At 41.7% G+C, this 27,610-nt stretch overlaps 2 protein-coding genes across 2 annotated transcripts in view; one reads left to right on the forward strand and one right to left on the reverse strand.

The window, feature by feature from the left end:
- Positions 1–27,610, forward strand: part of Thada (THADA armadillo repeat containing) — a 307,293-nt gene that overhangs the window by 153,051 nt on the left and 126,632 nt on the right. The gene's annotated exons all lie outside the window — the stretch shown is intronic.
- LOC116905780 (14-3-3 protein sigma-like) lies at positions 5,282–6,276 on the reverse strand. Its single transcript, XM_032908755.1, has one exon. The coding sequence runs from the start codon at positions 6,237–6,239 to the stop codon at positions 5,493–5,495; it is 747 nt and encodes a 248-aa protein (XP_032764646.1). The 5' UTR covers positions 6,240–6,276; the 3' UTR covers positions 5,282–5,492.

Below are 27,610 nucleotides of genomic sequence, written 5' to 3' on the forward strand. Positions count from 1 at the left end.
AATAGAGGTACGCCTCTGCTCAGGGAGCTCTCAGCAGCTCATTTTCCCTTTGTCTTTAAGCCAGACTGGCATCCACTCTTCTCTCCATCAGGGCTAAGGCACTGAGCCAATTGTGATGCATAGATGTATCACATGTGAAATAACTTTCTGAGACTCTAGTGGCCGCAGCTCAGACCTCATGCGGAAGTCTTGGAGCAGAGCTGGGGATAGGGGTTGTTGGTGCTCTGCTACCCTCCTGCTTGGCCGCCTCCTCCCTGTGGCCCCGTCTAGCTCTATTGAAAGCTGTTTTCATGTTCTTTGGAGTTTGCAGATTCCATCTAGAGGTAGTTGAAGTTGAACATGTGGAATGAAATCATGTTTTTTCTCTTGTGTGCCTCCCCACCCGTAATACTCACTGATTTTTCTCTCTTAACCCTAGAGCAGGCCTGGCCGACTCAGTCTGGGGTGCCAGAGCTCTTTAAGACTTTTTTTTCCAAAGTATGTTTTTAAGCAACAGGAATGAGAAGTTCACCTCTCATGGAATGCATTGACAAAGCAAAGCTAGGAAAACAAAACCTGTAGGGACCAGCTTTTCTCCAGTGTTAGCTGTTACTTCAGCAGGCCAGTCCAGGTCATGTTAGAACAAGTGATTAGATCTGCAAACAGTCCCATTCTTAGGTGGAAACTCAGTGATGATAATCCATGGCCTGTTGGTGTCGTTTGGATGAAAAGCTAGAATCCAATCAGTTGATTGATGAGCCCAGTCCTTGCTAAACATTTGTTGTGTATCTAGCTTGTGTTGAGTTGTGGGTAAGCTGGAAGGAAAGGGGTCTTTATCCGTGAGGAACTTGGTATAAGGTCAGTGAGATAAGGTGCAGACTTGTGACCCTGCCATTGTGTGTACATTGACCACGTTGTTATAGGATACATGCCCTAAGTACTGAGGCTAGTGAGGTGCAGAAGTCTAGCAGGCTTTCCCGAGAAGCTGGACAAATACAATTTCAGGGAAATTCAGTTTGCCATTTTGAGCACTTATAGAAACAATCCACTGTGATCTCATGCAGGAATGAAATGACTACCCCACTCTGCAGATGCACCCGGACATGGGCAGGGATGCCATAGCTCTAGACTTACGACTCAGAGTGACTGTGGAGCATTGCTCTGCTTGATCTCATGTCACCCAGGGAAGGCAGAGACAGGGCTTTGCATTTTTAGCAGGAGAAACCACTGATCACAAATCATTACAAATCTTTAGTAAAGAATAGTATTTGCCCAGAGGCTGCCTTTTTACTTCATTGACATTACACATTTAGAAATGCTTTAATAATTCTTTCCATGTAAAGCTTTTATTTCCCTGGTCTTAAATATTTTCTCAAAAAAAAAAATTGCCAAGATGCTCATAGATATTTTTAATTGCTAACTTGAAGGGCTGCACGGACCAAGCCCATGCACGTTAATGTGCACTCCTTTCTGACCATTTCTACATTAAAATTGTACTTTTTTTTTCAGACAGAAAGTATAAACTGGGGAACAGAGCAGCATAAAAAAATTAAGTACAGCACAGTAAAATGATCTGGGAAAATGACACCACATTTGCCTTTGGTATCTTTCCCTGACTCCTTGTGCTCACTCACCTCCCATACCGGCCCCTACCACCACGCCCCATCCCTATCTGTTCTGTCTCTCCCCTCCCTTCCCCTGCCCTTCCCTCTCTCTGTCCCTCCCTCCCTTTGCACCTTGACTTTTACCTTAGCACAGTAGTCTACTGTCATTCTTAGGGATATGGTCCTAGATCCCCAGCAGTCGCATGACACCGCAGTTAGTGTTGAACCCTGCACTGTGTTTGTTCCCATGAATGAAGACATAGACACCAAAGGTACAGCTTTTGTATTTGATGCACAACCTCCAAACGCCATGAATCCCCCACCTCTGGTACAACTGCATGGATAGGAGACTCGTCTTTGTCGTAAATGTTAGATTTGCAGCCCAGTTTTCCTCTTTTCCTACTGGATAGCTTTCACCTTTTCACTTCAGCATGCTGTGTTGTGATGGTTCCTTGGCAGGCCTGAATTATCAGCTTTCTAACTACTTTTGTGCTTTTGGACATTATTCAGTAAGATGTGACTTGAACCCAACCACTGTCAACCAGCAGTCAAATAAGCAAGACAGCTAAGTGGCTCCCAGGTGGGTAGCATATGCACTGAAGATTAGCTGAGCAAAGGGTTAGTCATGTTTTGAGCTGGATACTGCTGGGGCCATATGAGATTTAATCTCTTTACTCAGAATGCTATATAAATTAAAGCTTGTAGATTGTTTAGTCCTGAAAATTTCCAAGTACTTTCAGGCCACAGGTAATTGAATCCATGGCAAGTAGAGCTCAGGGTAAGTCAGGGACAGACAGCAGTGTCTAAGACTGGCTAAAGCAGCTGCATTGGTCATGTCAGTGCACAAAAGGCAGAAACCTCCATGCTTTTGCTTGCTCTTTCCTGTCTTCTTCATTCACATTTAGCATCTCTTTTTCCCCTCCTTTCAAACCAGGTATAGCCATCAGCACACATTCCTGTCTCTCACTTGATTTAGTGAGCACTCGTCACTACCACTCCATTGATCTACTCAATTACCGAGCGTCTGCTGTGCTCTTGTTTAACCCATAACCCCACTTGATCAGCGTGTGTTTATAAGAGCCATTAGAGACCACTGGTGCCTCTCCACAGACATCCACTCTCCCTACCCAAAGCTGTCTCATGTTCTGTGAAGATTCTGAGAAAACTTTGTGTTCATAGTCCCTGCCCCGTTCATTCCTCGAACCACTACAGGCTAGCTCCTTCCCACCACTGCACTGAAACTATATCTAGTTTCTAAAGCCCCCGAATGCTTTGCAGTAGTCTCTGATTTTATCCTGGACTGATGCTCTTGCTGACTCCCTCTTCCACAGCATTGGCCACAGTGGCTCCTTGAGCCATTGCTTCTTTCCCCTCTTCTCATTCCTCCCGACTCTCCCTTCCTGCTGCTCCAGTCAAGCACACTCCACTCCTAGTCCTGCCCTCAGCCGTTTCCAGGCATTCCCTTGCACTTACTGGGCTTGCCACTTGCCGACACTACGGATTCAGTCTCCATCTCTGATCCCTTTATCAGAGACTTTCTTAGAACAGTCATCACTCTGCCTGTCCCACAGACACCCAGGCTCCGGTCTTGGAGTTGCCTCAGCTCACTGAGCAGCCCTCCCTTAGGATCAAGTACGGTATCTGCTGTCACACTCTACCTTCTCACAAGTGACATAACAGAATGCAGTGTCAGGGATCTGACTCTGTTCATGCTTGCTCATTAACAGGAGCTTCGCCCCTGAAAGCCTTGCAGTAAATTAGAAATGATTTGCTCTTTTCATTACTGATTAATACTAGTCTGTGGTAGCAAGTAGCAGCACTCTCTGACAGACCCTGGAGAAACTAAGTCTAGTGCATCTGCAGTCTGGCTACTGAGGAGCCAGGTGCTGGTTTGTCTATTTGTTCACCCAACAGAAATGTGCAGAGACCACTGAGGCACCAAACTAGGATGAGGATTGGACAGGGCTTTTGTCAGCTGAGGAATCCTGGGCCGTGGTGTTTCTGTCTCTTTTTGTTCAGATTTTCCCATCCTAATTAGTAGTAAGTGATACTTAGCAGACGTCTATGATAGAGTAGGAACTATTACAGGACCGTCTACATATCAGCCTATTTCATCATCAAGACAACAGTGTGAGTTTGCTGTTGTTCTTACTATCATCTAAGAGGGTGGCACGGAAGTACACTCTAGTCATATTGCTAGTGTGAGCTAGACTTGTGTTTGAGTCCAGGTGTTGGCTCCAAAGCACATTTGCCTTGGGTTTCCTAGTTCTTTACCCACCAACAGTCTCCCCCGGCTACCTATTTCTGATGTGCTATCTGTGGAACATGGCAAGTAAGTTGTCCGTGTGTCAAAGGAAACCTCCAGTTTTATCTCACGGGTCTTGGACTCGCCTTGTTCTTTCGGATGTTTCTCCTTTGGACATGGCATTGGCAGTGCTCTCATTTTCCAGTCTGAAATCAACACTAAGGGGAGAAAAAAAAATGCAGTTAAGTCCGTCTGCTGTGACAGATTGCAAAATAAAATTGGCTCTGCTAAAGTCCTAAGATTCTTGAGAAATGCTGAGACTTTTTTTTTTTCAACAAAGGGCTCTCTTTCACTTTATTTTGAAAATTGCAAGCTCATAAGCGATGGAAGAAGTTAACATTTATAAGTTAGCAAGATATGATTGTCAGAATTCTGGTTAGTCACAAAGTTACATTCATCACATAACAAAAATGTAAGGAAATCACTTACTATTACAGTGCTAGGGAAGTCAGCTAACCTATGGGTAAAACCATTGAATTGGCTCAAAACTCCACTCATGCAGAGCTGCGGTGTAGAGCAGTAAAACTTCACTCATGCAGAGCTGTGGAGTAGAGCAGTACTTTATTGGCTTTTTTAAAGTGACAGGGCAAGTTTTAATGTGCAACCATGTTCTTCTTTGTAGCAATTCCACTTGTGAATTTCTTGGACTTATAAGACATCGACATCAATAGACTGTGTATACTTTTTAAAGATTGAATTATTATAAAAATGAGAAATTTAGGAGCAGCAAACTCAACTATGCATTTTTACTGAAGGGTAAAAATCACACAGATTTAAAACAACTACATTTCTTAATTTTATGATTGCCTCATTATTACTTTATGCTCTGTCAGAAATTCACATTTACTTTCTATGGACAATGTTTACTTTGCATTTCATTCAAAAGTTGTGTTTCAAATAGTATTTAAGTCCAGATTTCCCCAGACTATTATTAATTCAGAATAGATTGTAACTAAAAAGAAGATGGGGTAGGTCATATGTTTTCCCACTGAAGCAATTTTGTCATAGGTGTTTCATTTCTTAGTCAGAGCTTAGTCTGGTGAATTTTATCAAAATTATAATTGATCATCAACAAATGCTATCCCTTTTTTTTTTTTTTTTTTTATCTTTATTAACTCGGGTATTTTTTTTTTTTTTTTTTTTTTTGTCACAGGGCAACTTTATTGAGTGGTAAAATGGTCACACCCAGTAAACATGTTCCCTCTCATTCACGCACACACACTCGCACACACTCACACACACCCAGCCCTTGCCACAGTCCAGTTCTCAGCCACAGGGGTGGGGAGCCTCCTCGACTCCTAGGATCCAGAAGCAACAGGTGCCCGAGGAAGGCACAGCGGGAGGACAGGCTCCAGGAGTGGTGGTAGGAAGGGGGGTGCAGAGAGCAGGGGTGGCCAGGGTTGGGAACACCCACCACACAGCTGCACGAAGAGTGAGATTTCCCCAGCCCTGGTGGCCTCAGCTTGGCTGCACCCCGTCCAAGGAGCCTTCCAAGTGTGGCAAAACATTCAGGGTTTGGGAGGGGCAGAGTCCTACTCCGTGTAAGTCCTCTCTGCAGGCTGGGGACTGGAGGGCAAGGCGGGACAGGGAGGATGTAGGCTGCTTCAGCTCTGGGGCTCCTCTGGAGCCTCGCCACCCTCTTCCCCAGCATTGTCGGCTGTCCACAGCGTCAGGTTGTCTCTCAGCAGCTGCATGATGAGGGTGCTGTCCTTGTAGGAGTCCTCACTGAGGGTGTGCAGATCGGCCATGGCCTCGTCGAAGGTGGTCTTGGCAAGTGAGATGGCCTCCTCGGGGCTGTTGGCTATCTCGTAGTGGAAGACGGAAAAGTTCAGGGCCAGGCCCAGGCGTATGGGGTTGGTGGGCGGCATCTCCTTCTTGCTGATGTCCATGGCCTCCTGGTAGGCGGACCGGGCAGAATCGATGATGCGCTTCTTGTCATCACCAGTGGCCACCTCAGCTAGGTAGCGGTAGTAGTCACCCTTCATCTTCAGGTAGAAGACGCGGCTCTCGGCCTCTCCAGCCCCTTTGATGAGGTGGGAGTCCAGCAAGCCTAGCACGGTGTCGCACACACCTCTGAGCTCGGTCTCTACCTTCTCCCGGTACTCTTTCACCTCGGGGCCCTTCTCTTCAGACCCCTCCTCGTTGCTCTTCTGCTCGATGCTGGACAGGACTCTCCAGGCTGCTCTCTGGCTGCCCACCACATTCTTGTAGGCCACGGAGAGCAGGTTCCACTCCTCGCAGGAGAGCTCCTCACCCTTTTCCACGGCACTCTTCATGAAAGCTGCCATGTCTTCGTAGCGTTCGGCCTGTTCGGCCAACTTGGCCTTCTGGATCACACTGGCTCTCTCCATGACTCCGAGGATGGACAGACAGGCGGGCGAACTGGCTGCCTTGAGACCAATGCTGGATTCTCAACTCGGGTATTTCTTATTTACATTTCAATCGTTATTCCCCTTCCCGGTTTCCGGGCCAACATCCCCTAACCCTTCCACCTCCCCTTCTATATGGGTGTTCCCCTCCCCATCCTCCCCCCATTACCACCCTCCCCCCCAACAATCACGTTCACTGGGGGTTCAGTCTTGGCAGGACCAAGGGCTCCCCCTTCCACTGGTGCTCTTACTAGGCTATTCATTGCTACCTATGAGGTTGGAGCCCAGGTCAGTCCATGTACAGTCTTTGGGGACCTTTTTACAAAAGAAATTGTCCTTGTTGTAGGCGCTCAGGGCCACCATACACTTCAACCATCTTAGTGATGGCTAAGATGCATAGCATCCTAAGGAGGACATTTGTGGGCTGCTCCTTATGCACGCTTCCAGAAATAGATAAGGAGTGTCCCTCTGACTTTAGTGTGTGTTATCCTGAGTTCCTCTGTTAAAACTTACATCATTTGGATTTTGGTTTCCTGAGAATGAAGGAAAACTTGAGGATTTGAAGTTTCCAAATGATTCCTACATACGGATCTGTTCATCTTCCCTTTGCTGTCTTAGAACAGAGTCATATGGCTGTCAGTGTGCATCCCGTTGTTTTAGTTGCCTGTGTCTTCCTAGACCTACCCAGGAAAAGGCCAGTGTGGATGAGTGAGGTGTGTAGATGGGTTGCATTGCTCCAAGGTGCATCTAGGGACCTGGGGTGATGATCTTGAGGGACCCTAACAGTACCAGCTAGTTGATGTAAAGCCCGTGAAATGGGTTAGAATCCCCTTTTCTTGTCAGTTTTATGTTTCTATGTAGGGTCCCACTTCTGTCTTTCACTGGCTGAATTCAGTTTTGTCTGAATAATCACAAAACCATAGTTTGGTGCCCCTAGGGTAGGGGGCCTCCCGTGTTCTTTCTCACAACACTCATAGCATCAGTAAGAGGCACTATGCTTAGAAGGCGCTGCCACGTAAGCAAGCCTACTCAGTTTTGATCACTGCAGATGTACTGGAAAAGGCCATCTGCTCTGATACAAACCAGGAAATTATCCTAATAGCCAAGAAAAAGCTGAGTTGTTACTGAAAGATGTACACACAGACAAAATAATTTACAAATAGAAGGCAGGAAATATTTTCAAAACACTAAGAGAGTCCCTTGAGCCATCCTTGTAGGTGATAGATGAATGGTGTTGGCTTGTTTCTTACTGGATTGTTCATTCATTTTTCCCCTATAAGAGTCATTATTTCCTACAAAGCCAGAATTTGAGGTATAACTTCATTTGAAGGTGGACAAAATAATAAACATGCAAAATCTAATTTGATACTAATTATAACCCATATAATTCTAATTAAGAGAAACTTTTAAGGAAATGGAATTCTTGCTGGATGTGGTGATGCACACCTTTAACCCTGCACTCGGGAAAGAGGCAGGTAGATCTCTGTAAGACCAGCCAGGCCCCACAGTGAGACCCTGAGGGTTGGGGGTGGGAGTGCATCCTGCTGTCTGGTTGAGCATGTCCCTAAAGGAGTAGCTTTAGAACACCACAACTTGATAGAATTCTGCATTGTAAACCAGCCCATAGAACAGCTTCTTCGTGCCTTTCTTTTCTAAAGCATTGATGTCACAAGGTACCGGATATGAACCTAGACAGCTCCATGGGATGGCACAAGAGCCTGAAAAAGGTAGCTAGTGTTATTAGGCAACTGTGCTTTGATTTGGAAGCACCAGGCTGTGCATTCTAGAATGGGTGGTTACTCTGACTCAACCTTAGATAAATATTCCTGAATTCTAAGTAAGAGTCGTCCCCCCCCCACCACCACCACACACACACACACACAACCAGTCCATGGAGTAAACTGAGTTTGGAAGGCAGTAAGAGAACACTCCGCTACTAGCTACTATTCCTGTAACCACCCCATTTCCCTTAGGAGTGACTCTTTCTGCAGTGCTACTAAGCTGTTGCAGACCCAAGCAAGAACCAGCTCACTCTGAGGCTAGTGGAAATCTATGGGAAGTTATGTTCTTAAACAGTGTCTACTGCCCACCTAATATTCATAGATGCCAGCTTCATCTTGAGCTGAGACTTCAGGGGTTCACAGACAGACCTCATTTATTTAGTATGTAGTTATGATACCTTCTAAAACAGTGAGAGGCAGACTACACTGAAGTCATTAGTTTATGTCTTTGGTTTTAACAAGAAGATAATTAAAAGACATTGGCAAATGATGCAGCATGGGGGGAAAGAAAGCATGTTGGCATTCTCACACTTGTGGTCTGGTAGAGGACCACCATGCCTTTTCCCCACCAGCATTGGCTCCCATGCTTTGAGTAACATCTATTTTTCATTTACCTCTCTCCTGTCAGAGAAATCACTAGAGGCCTTTTACAGCTTTGACTCTTCCTTTCCATTCAAAGAAATAGTTCTATTTCCTTTTCAAGATGAAAGCTTGTCTTTGTCATCCCCAAGTAGTTCCAGCAGCAGAACACACTGAATCCTTGCAGATAAAAGACTTTGCTGATAAAATGCTAGATTGTTATCAGAGATCCAAGTGAGGGAGTCAGGTCCCTGCCATTAATTACCTCCTTACAGCCTGTTTATCTCCTGCTCATTTGGGGCGTGCTTTTCTTGGACAGTTTCTTGTCTGTGCTCTGAACTACAGTCTGAAGTTTGTAAAACTCCCAAAGGTCAAGGAATAGTGGGTTCCTTCTGTTCAGAAAGGCTTAATGGCAAGGAAGAAAAAAATCAAAGTTTCTATCTTCCATCTGGAAAGAAGGGGTAAATGCTGGGTTGAACGGTTAGTTCCTCACCTCAAGTGAGACTTGTGTGCTTTGGTTCAGAACTTAGTTAGCCAGGAAGTTGCCTGGAAATAGAATGGCACTTATATCTGAAGCCATGAATACCAAGCAGTGACAAATTGGGTATTCAGACATTGAGGCCAGAGGCCAGTTGAAGCAAAAATAAAACTACCTGGCAACTCTTGTTGACAGCCTTGATCTACACATTTCAAAGTGACTGGGCTGGGTATGGGGCTGTCTGCTCATGTCTCAGCATTTGAGGTCAGCCTGGTCTATATGCTCAATTCCAGGCTAGGCGAGGCCGCAGAGTGAGACGGCTATGCTCATAAATTTTATATTTTGGGCATTTCACCTTAACAAATAAATACTGCCTGCTTCTGGAGAGTTCCAGTGCTTTGTCATAGTAGGAAATATAATGTAATTGGGCTGTGTGGTCATTCTTAATATGAATCTGACTACTGTTGCATATAAGAAATTGTTTACCCTTTTAAGAACTCTAGAACTATGAATATTTATTACTTTAAGAAACTCAAGAAATGAAGAGAACATTTTGCTACTATCACGTTAGATCAGTGGTTCTTAATCTTCCTAATGCTTTTTTCAACCTTTTAGTACAGTTCCCCTTGTTGTAGTGACTCCCCCAGACCATAAAATTATTTTCATTGTTATTTCATAACTATAATTTTGGTACCACTGTACCAAAATTGGATCATAATGTAGATATTTTTGAAGATAGAGGTTTGCCAAAGGGATCGTGACCCATAGGTTGAGATCCTCTGCCTTGGAAGTATTAAGAAGTTTGGGACTAGAAAAGACTAGTGTTTAAAAGAACTGTTTAAACCATGATAACCACTGTCCTACAGATAAGCCAAGAGAGAGAGCACTCGGTCCTCACAGTTGGACGAGCAGTGTCCATTACTGATTAAGAATAGTGCAGTGACATGCTGCCATCTGTGGGACCTGACAACTGCTAAGCCACCAGACACATTTTCTTACTATTAATAAAGAAAACTTGAATCTGATCTTGTGTTTTCTCGTTAGGTTCTACCCGGACTATGACTTCCCTTTATCAATAAGACAACTGCAAACTGGTTCAACTCACCCTCCAGGGGCGCTGGTGTCAGGAGCTTCTGAGGACTAGAGTGTCATATTTGTCAAACCAAAAAAATCTTAACTCCTATAAACATGTTATCTGATGATAAAACTACAGTAATGAATTTTAGGAAGGGAGGAAGGGGTGGAGAAATATACTCATTCTAACTAATGAGTCACTTGCTCTCTTTAACCTTGAAAACTTATTTTCCCTTTGAGTCAGAGTCTTACTTTGAGTCAGTAGCCTTGGCTGGCCAAGAACCACCATTCCTGGTGGAGCCCTTGTCTTTTAAACTATCCAAAAAGATAGTTCTTGTATCCTCCATGTTTCTGTCTATCACTCTCCTCCCTAGTCCCTTTCGTCATTTGAAGGTAACCAATAGTCACTTTAGCAGTATCTTTCCCATATTTAAATTTAGTGTTTTTCTAAGAAGAGGCTAGGAAACATTATAGAGACTTCTTTTTTTTAAAAAAAAAAAAAAAGTAGATTTCTTTGCTTTCTTTTGACTAATGATTTTGTCATGATAACTATTGGGAAAGTAAATGAAGTGCTTAAAGTAAATGAGGAGTGAGGAGAGAGTGTTTCTGTGCCTTGTACAAATCTGTGATGCAGACTGTACACTAGTGATGCTGAATTCCACCAGCAAATGTAGCCAAAGCCATAGAAATGTATTGATGAGATCATGCAAGTGAGTGGAAGTGGTCCAGCTTGTTTTGATTTCTTTTGAAATGTTACATTTATTAGGCTTTTGTACCAAAGCCAAGCAATGGTAGGTTTCATACTTACTACTTTATTTTTAATCTGGGGTTAAAGGTTATGTCCTTGGCAGAATTGAAGAATGACTCAGACATTCTACACTAATTTTTTTGATTTTTGATAGACAAAGAAGAAAGCTAGCAAATAAATGATACTGCGTTAAAGCTGCCTTTATGAATTGATTGAACTGGAGTAGAAATAAAAAGGGATATTTTAAGAACTTTCTTGGTTTTGTTTACATTCAATTATTTAATACTACTTATTTAATGCTACTTTCCCTTAGACTATAAAAGGCTGTTTTTATGGAAACTAGTGGTGAGAATTATCGATACCTTTCCAGTGCTGTATAGTCTCAGATGCCTGACTACTTTAGGTGTTAGGATGAGAAGTTTTCATTGTCATGTCCCTCCATCTTAAATGCACTCTCCATGAAATTAATATATTAAGCTAAGGTCCCATTCAGGAAGAGACTTGTGGGTGATAAGATTCTCCTTCTAATTAGTAGTCCAGTTAGGCACTAGAGCACTTTAGTGATACAGGGGCATACGCAGCATGCTTCTGGACCACCACTGAGATTGTATGCCGGAACACGGATATACTCTTTCTTACTGCCACGTCATGCACATGTGTAATCATCTTTGGACTTTACAGCAATTTACTGTGTATTCATTTAGAATGTATTAATAGGATGTTGCTCTGAGTTCTCTTTTTCCAAAATTTAGGATGATATGGTAAAAGTCAAGTTTTTGACTGTTTAAGATATTAGAGAAAGGCTTAATCAACTCAAGGTGCAGAGAAACACTTGTTTTACCTTAATCACATGGGAAATCATCCTAGATGCAGATGAGTTTATGAAAGCTGTTTCAACAAAATTGACAGTTTGAGTAGTTTGAAAAGAATTGAAAATTGAGTAGTTTGTAAGGCGTATTTAAAAGTAGCAATTTAATTGATTTTCACTTACATAATTATTATTTGGTGCTGAGGTTATCTACCACAATTTGCTTACTTTTTAAACTCTTGATGGACATTTGTTTTATATAAAAATTTAGCTATTACAGATAAGTTGCTAGAAACTTCCGTTCATGTCCATGTCTTTGTGTGGATATTAGCTCTCATTTCTCTAGATTAAATACACAGGGGTGAAATGGAAAGACTTAGGAGGTTACTTTAGTTTTTCAGGAAACTGTCGACTTGTTTCCACAGTGACTGACTGTTTACAACCCCCAGCCAAGTGTAATAGCTCCAGTTGTGTGGTCTGGCGTACACATCACATGCTTAGGGGTTTGTTTTTGAGATTTACTTGTTTATATTCCATAGTGTCTTCCCTGCTTGTATGGATTGCACCACATGTGTTTCTAGTGTTCTTGGAGTTTTTGTTCTTGGAGACCAATCTCCTAGAACTGGGGTTACAGAGGACTGTAAGCTGTCATGTCTATGCTGGAAACCCACCTGGCTCTTCTGCAAGAACAGCCACTGTTATGAACCACTGAGCCATCTCTCGAGCCTCAGCGATTTCAGCCATTCTCATTTAGAATTTCTATTGAGGGTGTAGTGGTGGTAGATCATTCTTAAAAATTTATTAACAACTGATATTATCTTCACTGATGATTACTTATTATATGTGACATCGGGTTACACAAGCGCATTTGTATGCACGCATATAATGAGTGTCCTTTGAGTTTCCCAAGTAACTCAATAGGCTGAGGACCTTCGCGTGTGCTCACTTCCCCTTTCTGAATGTCTGTTCAGAGCTTTGACTCCATTTTTATTGAGTTGGGTTGCTAGGTTTTTAGGCATAAATTAATTTATTTCTCTGCATTTAGAAGCAGAAAAGCAAAATTAAATTGCAGCAAGAAAGAGTCCGATTATACCAAAGGAAGTACCTTCTCACTGTTGTGCACTATAGTCTAAGTGTGGGTTTGGGGGCAAGCAAAAGCAATGTGAAGCCTTTCCTGGGTGTGCTTATAAAGGGCTGGGAGTACTGCGGTCTATTGGAATGTGACCCATTTTCATTCATTTTCTTGGAGACAAATTCTTGCTAACATCTCAATAACCTTTCCTGTGTTGTACCATTTTTCTAGGCCAAAATAGCGAAACTTTTTGGAACTTTTCAAGCATTTCCATGTGCTTTTTGTTTTTTAAAGGTTCGTTCTTCTTGATTTTAGTTTGAATTGTTGCTAGGAAATAAAAGGAAGGTTATTTGGGGGCATTAATTAGCTTTAACAGAAACAAACTGCAATCTCTGTAGGGTAATGACCATTAAAAGAAATGCTCTATCTTTTCTCTGCAGTAGCATTTAGTTGTTATTATGAGGCAGATTCATTTAGCCCTCTGTAAGGCAAAATAATTAACCAGATTTTAGAGAATCCAGATGATTTAGAGTCGTGAGGTTGTTGTGGTCTTGGGAGGGGTGAGAGGTGCTTTAATGACAATAGAGTTAACGAAGGGCTTTTCTGTGTAGAAAACACTGACCATTTGTTTTCAAGTCTGACAGAAGCCCAAGCCCAAGAGAACTAACTGGCCCTCACTAGAGTAAAGTTGAATGAAGTTAGTACTAGGCATAAACTTTTTATTATCAGCATCAGTATTGTTATGAGATTAAGCAATGAAATAAGTCAAGAGCATTGGAATCTTTCAGAAATATAACAAATTCTTGTCATAAGGGGAAATTAATCAAGCTATTTACATTTAAAAGTATTAAGCTGTTGTGTGGAACACTCAATGCATAACTTATGTTAATTTTATTAGTTTGGTGCAAAAGGAATTTTAGTTCCAGACTGAATTTTAAGTCATAATTAGGTTGAGTAATCAGAATAGGAACTATTATGATCAACACAATTTTGCCGATAAGTATATTTTTCCTGTAGCATAAAAGCTTCAGGATTTGATGAACTCTTGGAGAGCACTTTCTGCATCCTGCTGGCTGTGGAAGCACAAAAAGATTCTAGAAGTTCCTCTCGAGTCTTCCTGGGAGAAGTGGTAGTTGGTTGGCAAGAAGTCAGCAGATGAGGCAAAACTTTTTTACCGGTTTTGCCAATTTATTTGACTTTGAAGCACTGGTTGTGATCTGTGGTCAGGGTTGTTGGAGAATTGGGCCCTTAGTTGCAGTTTCTGGTACCTGTCCTCTGCTGGGCGACACACTTGTCAGGTGTCAGGGTTTGCCTGTCCTCTGCTGGGCGACATACTTCTCAGATGTCAGGGTTCCACTGGAATTCAGAAGGCTGTGGTTGATCAGCCAGTGGGACAGCTACTACCCCTCCATGACTGTCTCTGCGTGATTTGCTTGAGGAAGTGCCCTGGAGCAGCTTTGCGTCAGCCACAGAGCCGGGTTACCATGCACAGTGACACTAGTTACACATACAATCCACTTTCCATCACAGAGTCACTGTTTTGCGCAAAATACTTACTGAGAGCTCACCTTTCTGATGAGCTTCCAAGGCCAGACAAGCATTGGCTGGGCCATGTTCAGGTCTTTTGCAACTTCTCATGCGGTTATGACTCAGCATCCATGACTACAGTAAACTGGTCACCATAAACCCTCGAAGGCAGCTGTGCTGGTTCCTTACTTACTGCGGCTATCCATTCCTCTGCACAGCTTCTAGAGCCGTCACTCACCATGTGTCCATCAGCAGTTTTCGGCTAGTTCACTGTTGACATGGAGCGCTATCTCTCCTACTTTACCACTCAGTTTGAATTATATAAGAAAATCACTCCTCTTGCTCTTGTTTTCTTGCTCTCATCTACTTCCCCTTGTCCTTTCTCTTCCCATTCCCCTGCCCCTTCCCTCCACACACTCATGGCCAACCTTTACTCCCCTCCTGCTCTTCTCTAAGTAAACCTTTCCACATGGAACCATGAAAAGAAGAAAAGAAAATCACTCAAATCTGCTCTTTGTCTAACATCTTTTCTATAGTATAAAATAAACATGAAACAAATATAAATTAATAAGGTATTAGTTTTTAAAAACAAGAAATGTATATTAAAATATTATAAAACTTATCCACAATTATTAAAAATGTATCCCTCAGGGTCGAGAGAAATGGTCCAGGGGTTGAGAGTGTATATTGATCTTTTAGAGGACTGGAGTTTGATTCCAGCACTTGTTACTCCAGCTCTAAGGGATCCATTCCTTTGATCTCTACATTCATGTATATAGACATACATAATTTAGAAAAACAATGAAAAGTATTTCTTTAAGAGAATGTATTTCTCTATCACACAGCAAATTTTAACACTAAAAACTGAAGTCACTTTTGTACTTAGCCTAATCATATCTTTTTAGATGTTTGTAATAGGCACTCAGAAAGTTAAGTCGGTTAAAAAAAGCTTATTAGGCAGCCATGACTTCTCTAGCCAGTCTAGTTTTAGGGTACTTTGGATGTCAGAATTGTTTTTAATATGTTGATTTACTAATAGGAAACTATTAGGTTTAAGAATATGTGAAATCTTTTTTCTTAAATAAAAATAAACACAGTTCTTTCTACATCTACTCCCAGATACATGCCTAAGGTAAAAAGAAGAGGGCAAACTCTCGGTACCTTTCTGTAGTGTCTTTGTTGTTGTTGTTGTTGTTGTTGTTGTTGTTGTTGTTGTTGTTGTTATTGTTGTTTTGGGGGGTTGCGTTTATTTTATTGAGCTTGGTCCAATATTCTTTTTTTTTTTTTCTCTTTTAATCTTTTTTTCTTTTTTAATCTTTTTTACAGTCCAGTTGTTAAACCCCTCCTGGCCCGTCCTCTGGCTGTTCCTTATCTCTTAGAATGACCTGGAAAGTTATTCGCTGTAAGCACAGACCCTGTCTCCCACATTGATGCTGTGAGTTCTAAGTGGTTTAAGTCACTTTGAGAACTAGAACTCCTGGCAATATAACACGTAAGGAGAGCCAGCCTGTTATCTGACTTCCACACCGATCTACTACTTGCAAGAAAGGGAGATACCCTGAGACCAGGTGCTATGTGCAGATCCGCCAAAGAGTCTGAGGGCACCTTTTTCTAGTCCCCGTAGACAGCATGGCAATCGGGAAAAGCTTTGCCTATGATGGGACTGTGTAGTCCTTGACTCAGTCTACAGCATCCTCAGTCCCTCGCCCGCAAGCTCCAAGGTGGAGCTGGAGGTGCCTTTCCAGTTGTAGGAGCACGCCAGAGCCAGAGCCAGAGCCAGAGCCAGAGCCAGAGCCAGAGCCAGAGCCAGAGCCAGAGCCAGAGCCAGAGCCAGAGCCAGAGCCAGAGCCAGAGCCAGAGCCAGAGCCAGCTGCAGCTCACTGCTCCCATTTAGAGCTGAGCTCCCAAACAGAGCGGTGGGAGACAGCCCACATTGCATCTTTAGATATTTAGAGCACTTCATTTTTATTTTGTGTAAGACTGAAATTATCTTCCTTAAATCTCTAGGTGTGAGGTGCCCAGTGTCTTTGTGTGGACATTCTTTTTTTTTTTTTTTTTGGTTCTTTTTTTCGGAGCTGGGGACCAAACCCAGGGCCTTCTCTACCACTGAGCTAAATCCCCAACCCCTGTGTGGGCATTCTTATAAAGCATTCTTCTCAAGTTGGGAGAGCGTTATTACTAAGGGAAATTGTGTGTCAGTATTACAGAGAAAATCTTCTTCCCAGCTGTCTAAAACATTTGATTGGAATCTCAAAACTTTAGTTTCAAATGTTATTCATTATTGGCAAAAAGTGACGAACAGTTCAAATAAAATTTCAGATGAATATGAAGATTATATTCGATTATCTTTGTAAGAGCAGGGGACTGGGAGTTAGCGTTTAAAAGCCAGGCGTCTCTTCATATTGAAGAAGTGGCTGCAGTTCTGAGGAATAAAAGCGCACTGTGGCAGAACTTTTCCGACAGAAATCCTGCACACTCCCTTCCAGCCTTCTCCTGGGGGAGCTTGTTCATGTCATTTGCCCAGCGCTGAAAGGAACGGTGTGCACGCTAGCTGCCACCACTGTCACCTCTGCACTGGTGTGTCTTTGCCACATAATGTGACTAGGGGCTGCTGAAGGGATGTGCAGCTGCCATTTTAATTTAAAACTTAGCAACTGGGTTAGGCCTGGTAACAGGGCAGCAGAGAGCTGGTGACTGCAGAGTGATGTGTCTTCCAAGGCCCAGGCTTGGGTCTGCGTTGGCCCTATCCCAAGCACTGGGGCACATTATAGTCCTCTAGTGCTCCACTGGGGCTTGTTAGTGTCAGTGCTTCTTCATAAGCTTTTGATATATCAGTCACAGGTAATTACATAGAATTGCCCATTTTACCTGCAGATACAGGATATTTTTTATTTGTTTTGCTCATCAGACCTGACAGTCTGCAGTTTTTAGCTTAGCAAGAATCTACTATTATTCCTCTCTCATTAATCTAAAGGAAGGATTTTTTTTTTCAATTTAACTCCAAAACTCCAAGAGTCCTGATCTATTTATATTTGCTATATTTGAATGGAGAAACCCATGATGAGCTGAGTTGGGTGTAAGTGCTGTTGTTAAGTTCTAGCTACTAGTGTGAGTGGGCAGGAAAAGGCCAGTGCCCTTGGCAGTACATCCTTTGGTGAGTTAGAAACAGGTTTAGGGGTCTAGAGAGAACCTGATAACCTGGACCATCACTGAATGCTTTGAGAATGTGAAGACAACATTCACCAATGTATAGAATTTTACATTTATTGGATGCAGACTTTCTTTAAGTATTTCTCTCTCCTCTACATGCATATTTACCCACTCAGGATTATTTTTCTGAAGGCAAGATTTGGAACACCATTCAATGGAAAACATCTTTGGTATAATAGCGGCAGAGTGGACAGAACATAAATTTGAACTCTAGACCTGGAGAATAAAGATGTGAGACCAGTCGGTTGGCCTAGAGAGACTGAAGCATCTTCTCTGCTTTGCAACTTATTTGGAGAGAGAGTGAAGGGTGGGCTCTGTGAGCACACGAAGGATGTTTGGTACAGGCAAGGCTCTGTTTCCTGTTTTGACACAGAGAAGACTGAAGAAAAACAGAGAGTCTATTTGTTCACAGAAGCTTTAAGATTTCAAGTGACATTACATATCAGATTATAATAACTGCTCACCACTCATCTGGTAGGCACTGTGCTCTCCGTTCCCAATCTCCTTTAAGCTCACTACCATAAAAGGCAAGTAAATCTTAGAAAATGTGTTGGCTTTCCCCAAGACCCACATTAGTGAGTGTCTTAGTTAGGATCTTACTGCTGTGAACAGACTCCATGATCAATGTAAGTCTTATAAAGGACAACATTTAATTGGGGCTGCTTTACAGGTTCAGAGGTTCAGTCCATTATCCTCAAGGCAGGAGCATCACAGCATCCAGGCAGGCATGGTGCAGGGGAAGCTGAGTTCTACATCTTTATCCAAAGGGAGCCAGGAACAGACTGAGCATCCCCAGGCAGCTAGGAGGAGGGTCTCCACCACCCCACTCCCGCCCCATGACACACCTCCTCCAACAAGGCCACACCTTCTAATAAATAGTGCCACTCCCTGGGCCAAGCATATGCAAACCATCACAGTGAGAGTACTTGAATCTACACTGAGGTATGCTAGATTCCAGAACATGCTCTTAGTTCCTGTCCTGTATGCTCTCAAGTTTCTGATCCCAATGTCATTGTAGACAAGGTAGTGGCCAGGGGCTGCTGTGGGAAGGAAGGGAAAGTGAGATGCATCCTGTCTGCACTTACAGTAACCGCACCTGATGAAAGCCATGGTTCTGACCAGAGGTGGTGCAGCAAGGTTGATTAGAGAGCTCACATTCTATTAGAATTCAGATGGAAAGAAAGATGTTCCCTAAGGGTCCCGTGATCAAAGCGCACTCCAAAGGCATTACAAATGAAGCAGGAGTGAAGATTTGTTTCAGTAGTGTAATGGGACCCTACTGCTTCTCCCCTATCCTTCAGATCCCCTGGAAGGTAGGATTGTCTCAGTCATTAGTGAGCACCATTTCCCAAGAGCAGACACTAAGCTGTATGGAAAGCAGACCACAGTTGCTTGGTATTTATGAGCAAGTTTAGTGAGGGGAGATTTTGTGACCTATCTGAGTCATGAACTTTAGTGTTCAAAGTGTAATGAGAAACCGCCTCTGTGGTTTTCTATTTTAATAGCCCCTCGGTTCTATTTGTTTGTTTGTTTATTGTTTGTTTGTTTTGGAGGCAGGGTTTCTTTGTGTAGCTCTGGCTGTCCTGGAACTGACTCTGTAGACCAGGCTAGCCTTTAACTCAAAGAGATCTGCCTGCCTCTGCCTCCCAAATGCAGGGATTAAAGGCGTGCACCACCACATCTGGCCGAAATTTTCTTAACACATTCCATTCCTTGTCCCCAACAAATGTCAAAACAAACCTGCAAGTGTATTTTTGCTTAATGTTTGTATGTGTGTATATACATGTACAAATACGTGTTTTTAACTGTAATCTAATTTCCTGTTTATATAGTTTACACTAGAAGAGTGTAAAATTACCTTTGATTATTGTTTTATGATAAATGCTATTAATTAAATTTTACTTTATAAATATCCATCTTTAGCAATTGCATTGCTTAAATTTTTTTAAATTACATTTATTTATTTTTTGAGTATATATGGATTTCAGTACATACATGCCATAGCACATGTGTAAAAGTCAGTTCTTTCCTTCCACCATGCAGAGCTGAGGAACAAGCTTGGTAACTTGCTCTATAGAGCAGACTGGCTTTATATAATGATCTCTTCCTCCTAGATTGTTGGGATCAAAAGCATGAACTAGCATGCACACTAAACATGCATTACTTTTTTAGTATAATTTTAGTTCTGCTTGTTAATCTAATGGTATGAGTTTATTAAGTACCTAAAACAGCAGGGTATGGAAAGCAGAACATTCTGGAATTTTCCTACTTTTCATTCTTTTCCCTATATAAATGTCAGTTTCTTTTGGGAAACCACCATTTGGAAAAGGTATGGAGCAGAGGGAGGGCCATTAGTTAGTGTAAAGTTGCTGAGTTGCTGCTAATTAGAAACTAAATATCTGTAATCATTTATTTCTAATTAAAAAGAAACATTTATAAATAATGTCCCTTTTGGTAACATAAAACATTGTAACACAGGGTGTGAGTTGGGGCTGGGTAGGAGACATACTGGGAAGCTTCAAAACAGCAGCTGTGCAGAGTGAAATCATTTGCTAATTAGATTGCAGAGCATTTTCAAAATATTCTTTTCTTTGTTGAATGAACTTTTCTGTCCTCATAGGCAAAAACAAACATTTTACTGTCTTTGCCAATTACAGATTAAACATTCAATTGTTTCAAAGGAAAATAAGTGAAAAACTGGGTAAGTTGTCAGAACCTAGTTAAAGCCATAAAGGAATGAATTCACAGGTACCTGCTAAGGCCTCGAATGTTCTTCCTGTGTGTCCAGTCTGTGTTGTGCACAGATAGGCTGACCATGGTTTCCACTTAACTTCTACTCTTTCTCTCCTCTATCAACCTGTGTTCCAATACACCCCTGATGAAATTTTAAATGGGGGGGTGGGGTGGGAGGTGGTGGCTGCACTCGTACACACAGCATGGTAAATATGAAAGTTAAGAGGAAAGCTTTGTGGTTGATTCTCTTAAGTGGGCCATCTCTCTAGCCCCAGAAAGAGATGTTCATCTGGTTTTTTTTTCTTCCCCAAAGGGGTCTTTTTCATTCTGTTCTTTTAATTGCATTTTTTATTTATATTTTAAATGTTATACCCTTTTCCATCTTCCCTCCCTCTGCTTCTATGAGGGTGCGTCCACACCAAACCACCCACTCCTTCCCACCTCCCCACTCTGGCATTCCCCCACCCCCCGGTTTAAAATTTCATCAGGGGTATATTGGAACACAGGTTGATAGAGGAGAGAAAGAGTAGAAGTTAAGTGGAAACCATGGTCAGCCCATCTGTGCACAACACAGACTGGACACCAGGAAGAACTTATTCGAGGGCCTTAGCATTTTATATTGGAATTCATTCCTTATGGCTTTAATCTAGGGTTCTGATAACTTACCCAGTTTTTCACTTATTTTCCTTTGAAACAATTGAACATTTAATCGTAATTGGCAAAAACAGTAAAATGTATTGAGCCTTGACAGGACCAAGGGCCTCTCCTCCAAATGATGTCCGAACAAGGCCATCCTCTGCTGCATATGCAGATGGAGCCATAGGTTCATCCCTGTGTACTCTTGGGATGGTGATTTCATCCCTGGGAGGTCTGGGGGCATCTGGTTGGTTGGTGTTGTTTTTCTTATGGGATTGCAAACCTCTTCAGCTCCTTCAGTCCTTTCCCTAACTCCTTCATTGGGACCGTGTTCTCAGTGAGCATCCACCTCTGTATTTGTCAGGCTCTGTATTTGTCTGGCAGAGCCTCTCAGGAAACAGCTATATCAGGCTCCTGTCATCATGCACTTTTTTTCTTCCATTTTTATTAAATTGGCTATTTCTTATTTACATGTCAAATGTTATTCCCTTTCCCAGTTTTCTGTCCATCAGCCACCTAGCCCCTCCCCCTCCCCATCCCCCCCCATTAACCCCTCCCAACAATTCCCTACACTGGGGGTCCAGCCTTGGCCGGACCAAGGGCTTTCCATTCCACTGGTGCCCCAACAAGGCTATTTACTGCTACCTATGCAGTTGGGGCCCTGGGGCAATCCATGTATAGTCTTTGGGTAGTGACTTAGTCCCTGGAAGCTCTGGTTGGTTGGCATTGTTGTTCTTATGGAGTTGCAAGCCCCTTCAGCTCTTTCAGTCCTTTCTCTAATTCCTCCAACAGGGGTCCCATTCTCAGTTCAGTGGTTTGCTGCTGACATTTGCCTCTGTATTTGATATGTTCTGGCTATGTCTCTCAGGAGAGATCTATATCCGGGTCCTGTCAGCATGCACTTCTTAGCTTTATCTATGGTATCTACTTTTGGTGACTGTATATGTATGGGCCACATGTGGGACAAGCTCTGAATGGCCGTTCCTTCAGTCTCTGCTCTAAACTCTGCCTCCCTATCCCATCCTATGGATATTTTTGTTGCTCTTTTAAAGAAGGAGTGAAGCATTCCCATTTTAGTCATCCTTGAGTTCCATATGATCTGTGCATCTTGGGTAATTTGAGCATTTAGGGTAATATCCACTTACCAATGAGTGCATACCATGTTTGTTTTTCTGTGATTGGGTTACCTCATTCAGGATGATATTTTCTAGTTCCATCCATTTGCCTATGAATTTCATGAAGTCATTGTTTTTAATAGCTGAGTAGTACTCCATTGTGTAGATGTACCACATTTTCTGTATCCATTCCTCTGTTGAAGGGCACCTGGGTTCTTTCCAGCTTCTGGCTATTATAAATAAGGCTGCTATGAACATAGTGGAGCATGTGTCTTTGTTGTATGTTGGAGCATCTTTTGGGTATATGCCCAGGAGTGGTATAGCTGGGTCCTCAGGTAGTGCAATGTCCAATTTTCTGAGGAACCTCCAGACTGATTTCTAGAATGGTTGTACCAATCTGCAATCCCACCAACAATGGAGGAGTGTTCCTCTTTCTCCACATCCTCGCCAGCATCTACTGTTGCTTGAGTTTTTGATCTTAGCCATTCTCACTGGTATGAGGTGGAATCTCAGGGTTGTTTTGATTTGCATTTCCCTGATGACTAAGGATGTTGAACATTTGTTTAGGTGCTTCTCAGCCATTCGATATTCCTCAGTTGGGAATTCTTTAGCTCTGTGCCCCATTTTTTAATAGGATTATTTGGCTCTCTGGAGCATAATTTCATGAGTTCTTTGTATATTTTGGATATTAACCCTCTATCAGTTGTAGAATTGGTAATGATCTTTTCCCAGTCTGTTGGCTGCCATTTTGTCCTAATGATAGTGTCCTTTGCCTTACAGAAGCTTTGCAGTTTTATGAGATCCCACTTGTCAATTCTTGACCTTAGAGCATAAGCCATTGGTGTTCTGTTCAGGAAATTTTCTCCAGTGCCCATATGTTCGAGATTCTTCCCCACTTTTTCTTCTATTAGTTTGAGTGTATCTGGTTTGATGTGGAGGTCCTTGATCCACTTGGACTTAAGCTTTGTACAGGGTGATAAGCATGGATCGATCTGCATTCTTCTACATGCTGGCCTCCAGTTGAACTAGCACCATTTGCTGAAAATGCTATCTTTTTTTCCATTGGTTTGTTTTGGCTCCTTTGTCAAAATTCAAGTGACCATAGGTGTGTAGGTTCATTTCTGGGTCTTCATTCTATTCCACTGGTCTATCTGTCTGTCTCTGTACCAAAACCATGCAGTTTTTATGACTATTGCTCTGTAATACTGCTTGAGTTCAGGGATAGTGATTCCCCCTGAAGTCCTTTTATTGTTGAGGATAGTTTTCGCTATCCTGGGTTTTTGGTTATTCCAAATGAATTTGCAAATTTCTCTTTTTAACTCTATGAAGAATTGAGTTGGAATTTTGATGGAGATTGCATTAAATCTGTAGATTTCCTTTGGTGGGATGGCCATTTTTACTATATTAATCCTGCCAATCCATGAGCATGGGAGGTCTTTCCATCTTCTGAGATCTTCTTCAATTTCTTTCTGAAGAGGATTGAAGTTCTTGTCATACAGATCTTTCACTTGCTTGGTTAGAGTCACCCCAACGTATTTTATAACTATTTGTAACTATTGTGAAGGGTGTTGTTTCCCTCATTTCTTTCTCAGCCTGTTTGTCCTTTGAGTAGAAGAAGGCTACTGATTTGTTTGACTTAACTTTATATCCAGCCACTTTACTGAAGTTGTTTATCAGGTTCAGGAGTTCTCTGGTGGAATTTTTAGGGGTCACTTAAGTATACTATCATATCATCTTCAAAAAGTGATATTTTGACTTCTTCCTTTCCAATTTATATCCCTTTGACCTCCTTTTGTTATCTAATTGCTCTTGCTAAGGCTTCGAGTACTATATTGACTAAGTAGGGAGAGAGTGGTCTTGTCTAGTCCTGATTTTAGTGGGATTGCTTCAAGTTTCTCTCCATTTAGTTTGATGTTGGCTACTGCTTTGCTGTATATTGCTTTTACTATGTTTAGGTATGGCCCTTGAATTACTGATCTTTCCAAGACTTTTATCATGAAGGGGTATTGAATTTTGTCAAATGCTTTCTCAGCATCTAATGAAATGATCATGTGTGTTTTCATTGGTTTTTTTTTTTTAGTTTGTTTATATAGTAGATTACATTAATGGATTTCTGTATATTGAACCATCCATGCATCTCTGGGATGAAGCCTATTTGATCATGATAGATGATTGTTTTGATGTGTTCTTGGATTCAGTTTGCAAGAATCTTATTACTGAGTATTTTAGCATTAATATTTAGAAGGGAAGTCTGAAGTTCTCCTTTTTTGTTGGGTCTTTGTGTAGTTTAGGTGTAAGTATAATTGTGGCTTCATAGAATAAATTGGATAGTGTTCCTTCTGTTTCTGTTTTGTGGAATAGTTTATAGAATATTTATTTGTATTAGGTCTTCTATGAAGGTCTGATTGTATTCAGCAGTAAACCCATCTGGTCCTGTACTTTTTTTGGTTGGGACACTTTTATTGGCTGCTTCATTTCTTTACAGATTATAGCACTGTTTAGATGGTTTATCTGATACTGATTTAACTTTCCTACCTGATATCGGTCTAGAAAATTGTCCATTTTATCCAGATTTTCCAGTTAGGTTAAGTATAGGCTTTTATAGTAGGATGTTATGGGCTTTTTTTTTTTTTTTTTTTATTTCCTCAGTTTCTGTTGTTATATTTTCCTTTTCATTTCTGATTTTGTCAATTTGGATACTGTCATTTTTGTTGTTATTGAAGACCAGTCTTAGTTCTTGGTAATCTGATAGGATTCATAGGATTATTTCAATCATTTTGCATCTATTGAGACCTGTTTTATGACTGATTACATGATTAATTTTAGAGAAGGTAGCATGAGGTACTGAGAAGAAGGTATATTCTTTTGTTTTAGGATGAAATGTTCTATAGATATCTGTTAAATCCATTTGGTTCATAACTTTTGTTAATTTCTCTGTGTCTCTGTTTAGTTTCTGTTTCTGATTGTCCATTGATGAGAGTGAGGTTTTGAAGTCTCCCATTATTATTGTGTGAGGTGCAATGTGTGCTTTGAGCTTTTGTAAAGTTTCTTTTATGAATATAGGTATCCTTGCATTTGGAGCATAGATGTTCAGAATTGAGAGTTCATCTTGGTAGATTTTTCCTTTGACCAGTATGAAGTATTTTCTGATCTTTTCTCATAACTTTTCGTTGAAAGTATGTTTATTTTATTTGATAGTAAAATGGCTACTCTTGCTTGTTTCTTGGGACCATTTGCTTGGAAACTTTTTTCCCAGCCTCTTACTCTGAGGAAGTGTCTGTCTTTGTCACTGAGGTGTGTTTCCTATATGCAGCATAATGCTGGGTCCTGTTTATGTATCCAGTCTCCTGGTCTATGTCTTTTTATTAAGGAATTGCATTCTTTGATGTTAAGTGATATTAGGAACCAACGATTCTTGTTTCCTATTATTTTTCTCGTTAGAAGTAGAATTATGTTTGTGTGTCTTTTGGGTTAGTTGAAAGATTACTTTCTTGCTTTTTCTAGGGTGTAACTTCCCTTCTTGTTGGAGTCTTCCATCTATTATCCTATTTGTGGAAAGATATTGTGTAAATTTGGTTTAGTCATGGAATATCTTGGTTTCTCCATCTACGGTAATGGAGAGTTTTGCTGGATATAGTACCGTGGGCTGGCATTTGTCTTCTCTTAGGTTCTGTATGACATCTGCCTGGGATCTTCTTGTTTCCACTGTCTCTGGTAAGAAGTCAGATGCAATTCTGATAGGTCTGCCGTTTTATGTTACCTGACCTTTTTCCCCTTACTGCTTTTAATATTCTTTCTTTGTTTAGTGCATTTGGTGTTTTAACTATTATGTGACAGGAGGAATTTCTTTTCTGGTCCAATCTATTTGGAGTTATGTGGGCTTCCTATATGCTTATGGGCATCTCTTTCTTAAGTTAGGGAAGTTTTTTTTCTATAATTTTGTTGAAGATATTTACTGGCCCTTTAAGTTGGGAGTCTTCACTCTCTTCTATACCTGTTATCCTTAGGTTTGATCTTCTCATTGTGTCCTGGATTTCCTGGATGTTTTGGGTTAGAATCTTTTTGCGCTTTTCATTTTCTTGAGCTGTTGTGCCAATATTTCTATGGTATCTTCTGCCCCTGCAATTCTCTCTTCTATCTCATATTCTGTTGGTGATGCTTGCATCTATGATTCCTGATCTCTTTTCTAGGTTTTCTGTCTCCAGGGTTGTCTCCATTTGTGATTTCTTTATTGTTTCTATTTCCATTTTTAGATCCTGGAAGGTTTGTTCATTTCCTTTACCTGTTTGGTTGTGTTTTTCCTGTAATTCTTTAAGGGATTTTGTGTTTCCTCATTTAAGGTAAACAGGCTCATTCTACCTGTTTACCTGTGTTGTCCTGTATTTCTTAAAGGGAGTTATTTGTGTCCTCTTTAAAATCCTCTAACGTCATCATGAGATGTGATTTTAAATCAGAATCTTGCTTTTCCAGTGTGTTGGGGTGTCCAGGACTTGCTGTGGTGGGAGAACTGGTTTCTGAAGATGCCAAGTGGCCTTGGTTTCTGTTGGTTATGTTCTTGTACTTTCCTCTCGCCATCTGGTTATCCTGGTGTTAGCTGGTCTTGCTATCTTTGACAGTGGCTTTACTCTCCTGCACTCTCAGGTTTGTCAGCACTCCTGCGTGACCGGCTCTCTCCCAGCTGGATCTGGGCACAGAGGGCTGTGGCACAGGGTCAGCTCCGGGCCTCATCTGTTTTTATTCTTACATTAAGGTACACTTTGGTGGTACTTCTGAAACATTATAAACCTTTCTTCCCATGACTAACCCTCTGTCTCCTTTACCTCCATGGCCATAGCCCCAACAGACTACATAAAAATTCTCAGAATACCGTTTTCGGTTAAGGAAAGTTAACGGGCCATCTCTTTATCAGGTAGAACTCCTGCCTTCTGATCTTCTGTCTTGGCATCTAAGACTGTGCTGCAAATTGAGTTGCTTTTATAAGTGGATTAAGTAGCATGAAGTCTGGAGATGTCTACTGAAGAACTTACTAAACTGAGACTTTGCCAGATTGGCCTTCTCTTCTAATCTATGCTGTGTGTTCAAAGCCTCTCTCTCAGCTTTACAGTCTCACTCAGCAAAATGGCTGTGGCATCTCGGGAGCTAAGTGTTTACAATGTTAGAAGTCCTTAGCTACCTGCCTATCCAGTGCTCTGGAAAGCATCACAAAATGCCACTTGTCCCTGGCTGTCCATTGCTTAATTCCCACTCTGTACCTGAATCAGCTCAGTGGCGAGGATAAGGAGTTGGGGTTTATGTCTTGCCCTCTTATTAGGAACTTGGTATCATGTAGCTTGCCATTTGTGGTGCTTCTCAGTGTGGCCTGTCCCATCATCCTGTCAGTTCCTAAGCCTTAGTGTTAGTATCTCAGTCATCCAGAAACCCCTCCATGTCTCCTGAGCCTTGCTGCCCTTGCTTTGTGAACTCCTACTGTTCTTGGCTCGGGCACCAACTAGAGCCATGCTTTCCTGACGCCCAGTCTTTCTCTTCTCATTCTTGTAACCACAGCACCATGATCACTTGGTTATCTTTCTCTCCACACTGCCTTGGTTTTGC

Source organism: Rattus rattus, chromosome 7 (assembly GCF_011064425.1).
Source record: "Rattus rattus isolate New Zealand chromosome 7, Rrattus_CSIRO_v1, whole genome shotgun sequence".
Lineage (NCBI taxonomy): Eukaryota > Metazoa > Chordata > Mammalia > Rodentia > Muridae > Rattus > Rattus rattus.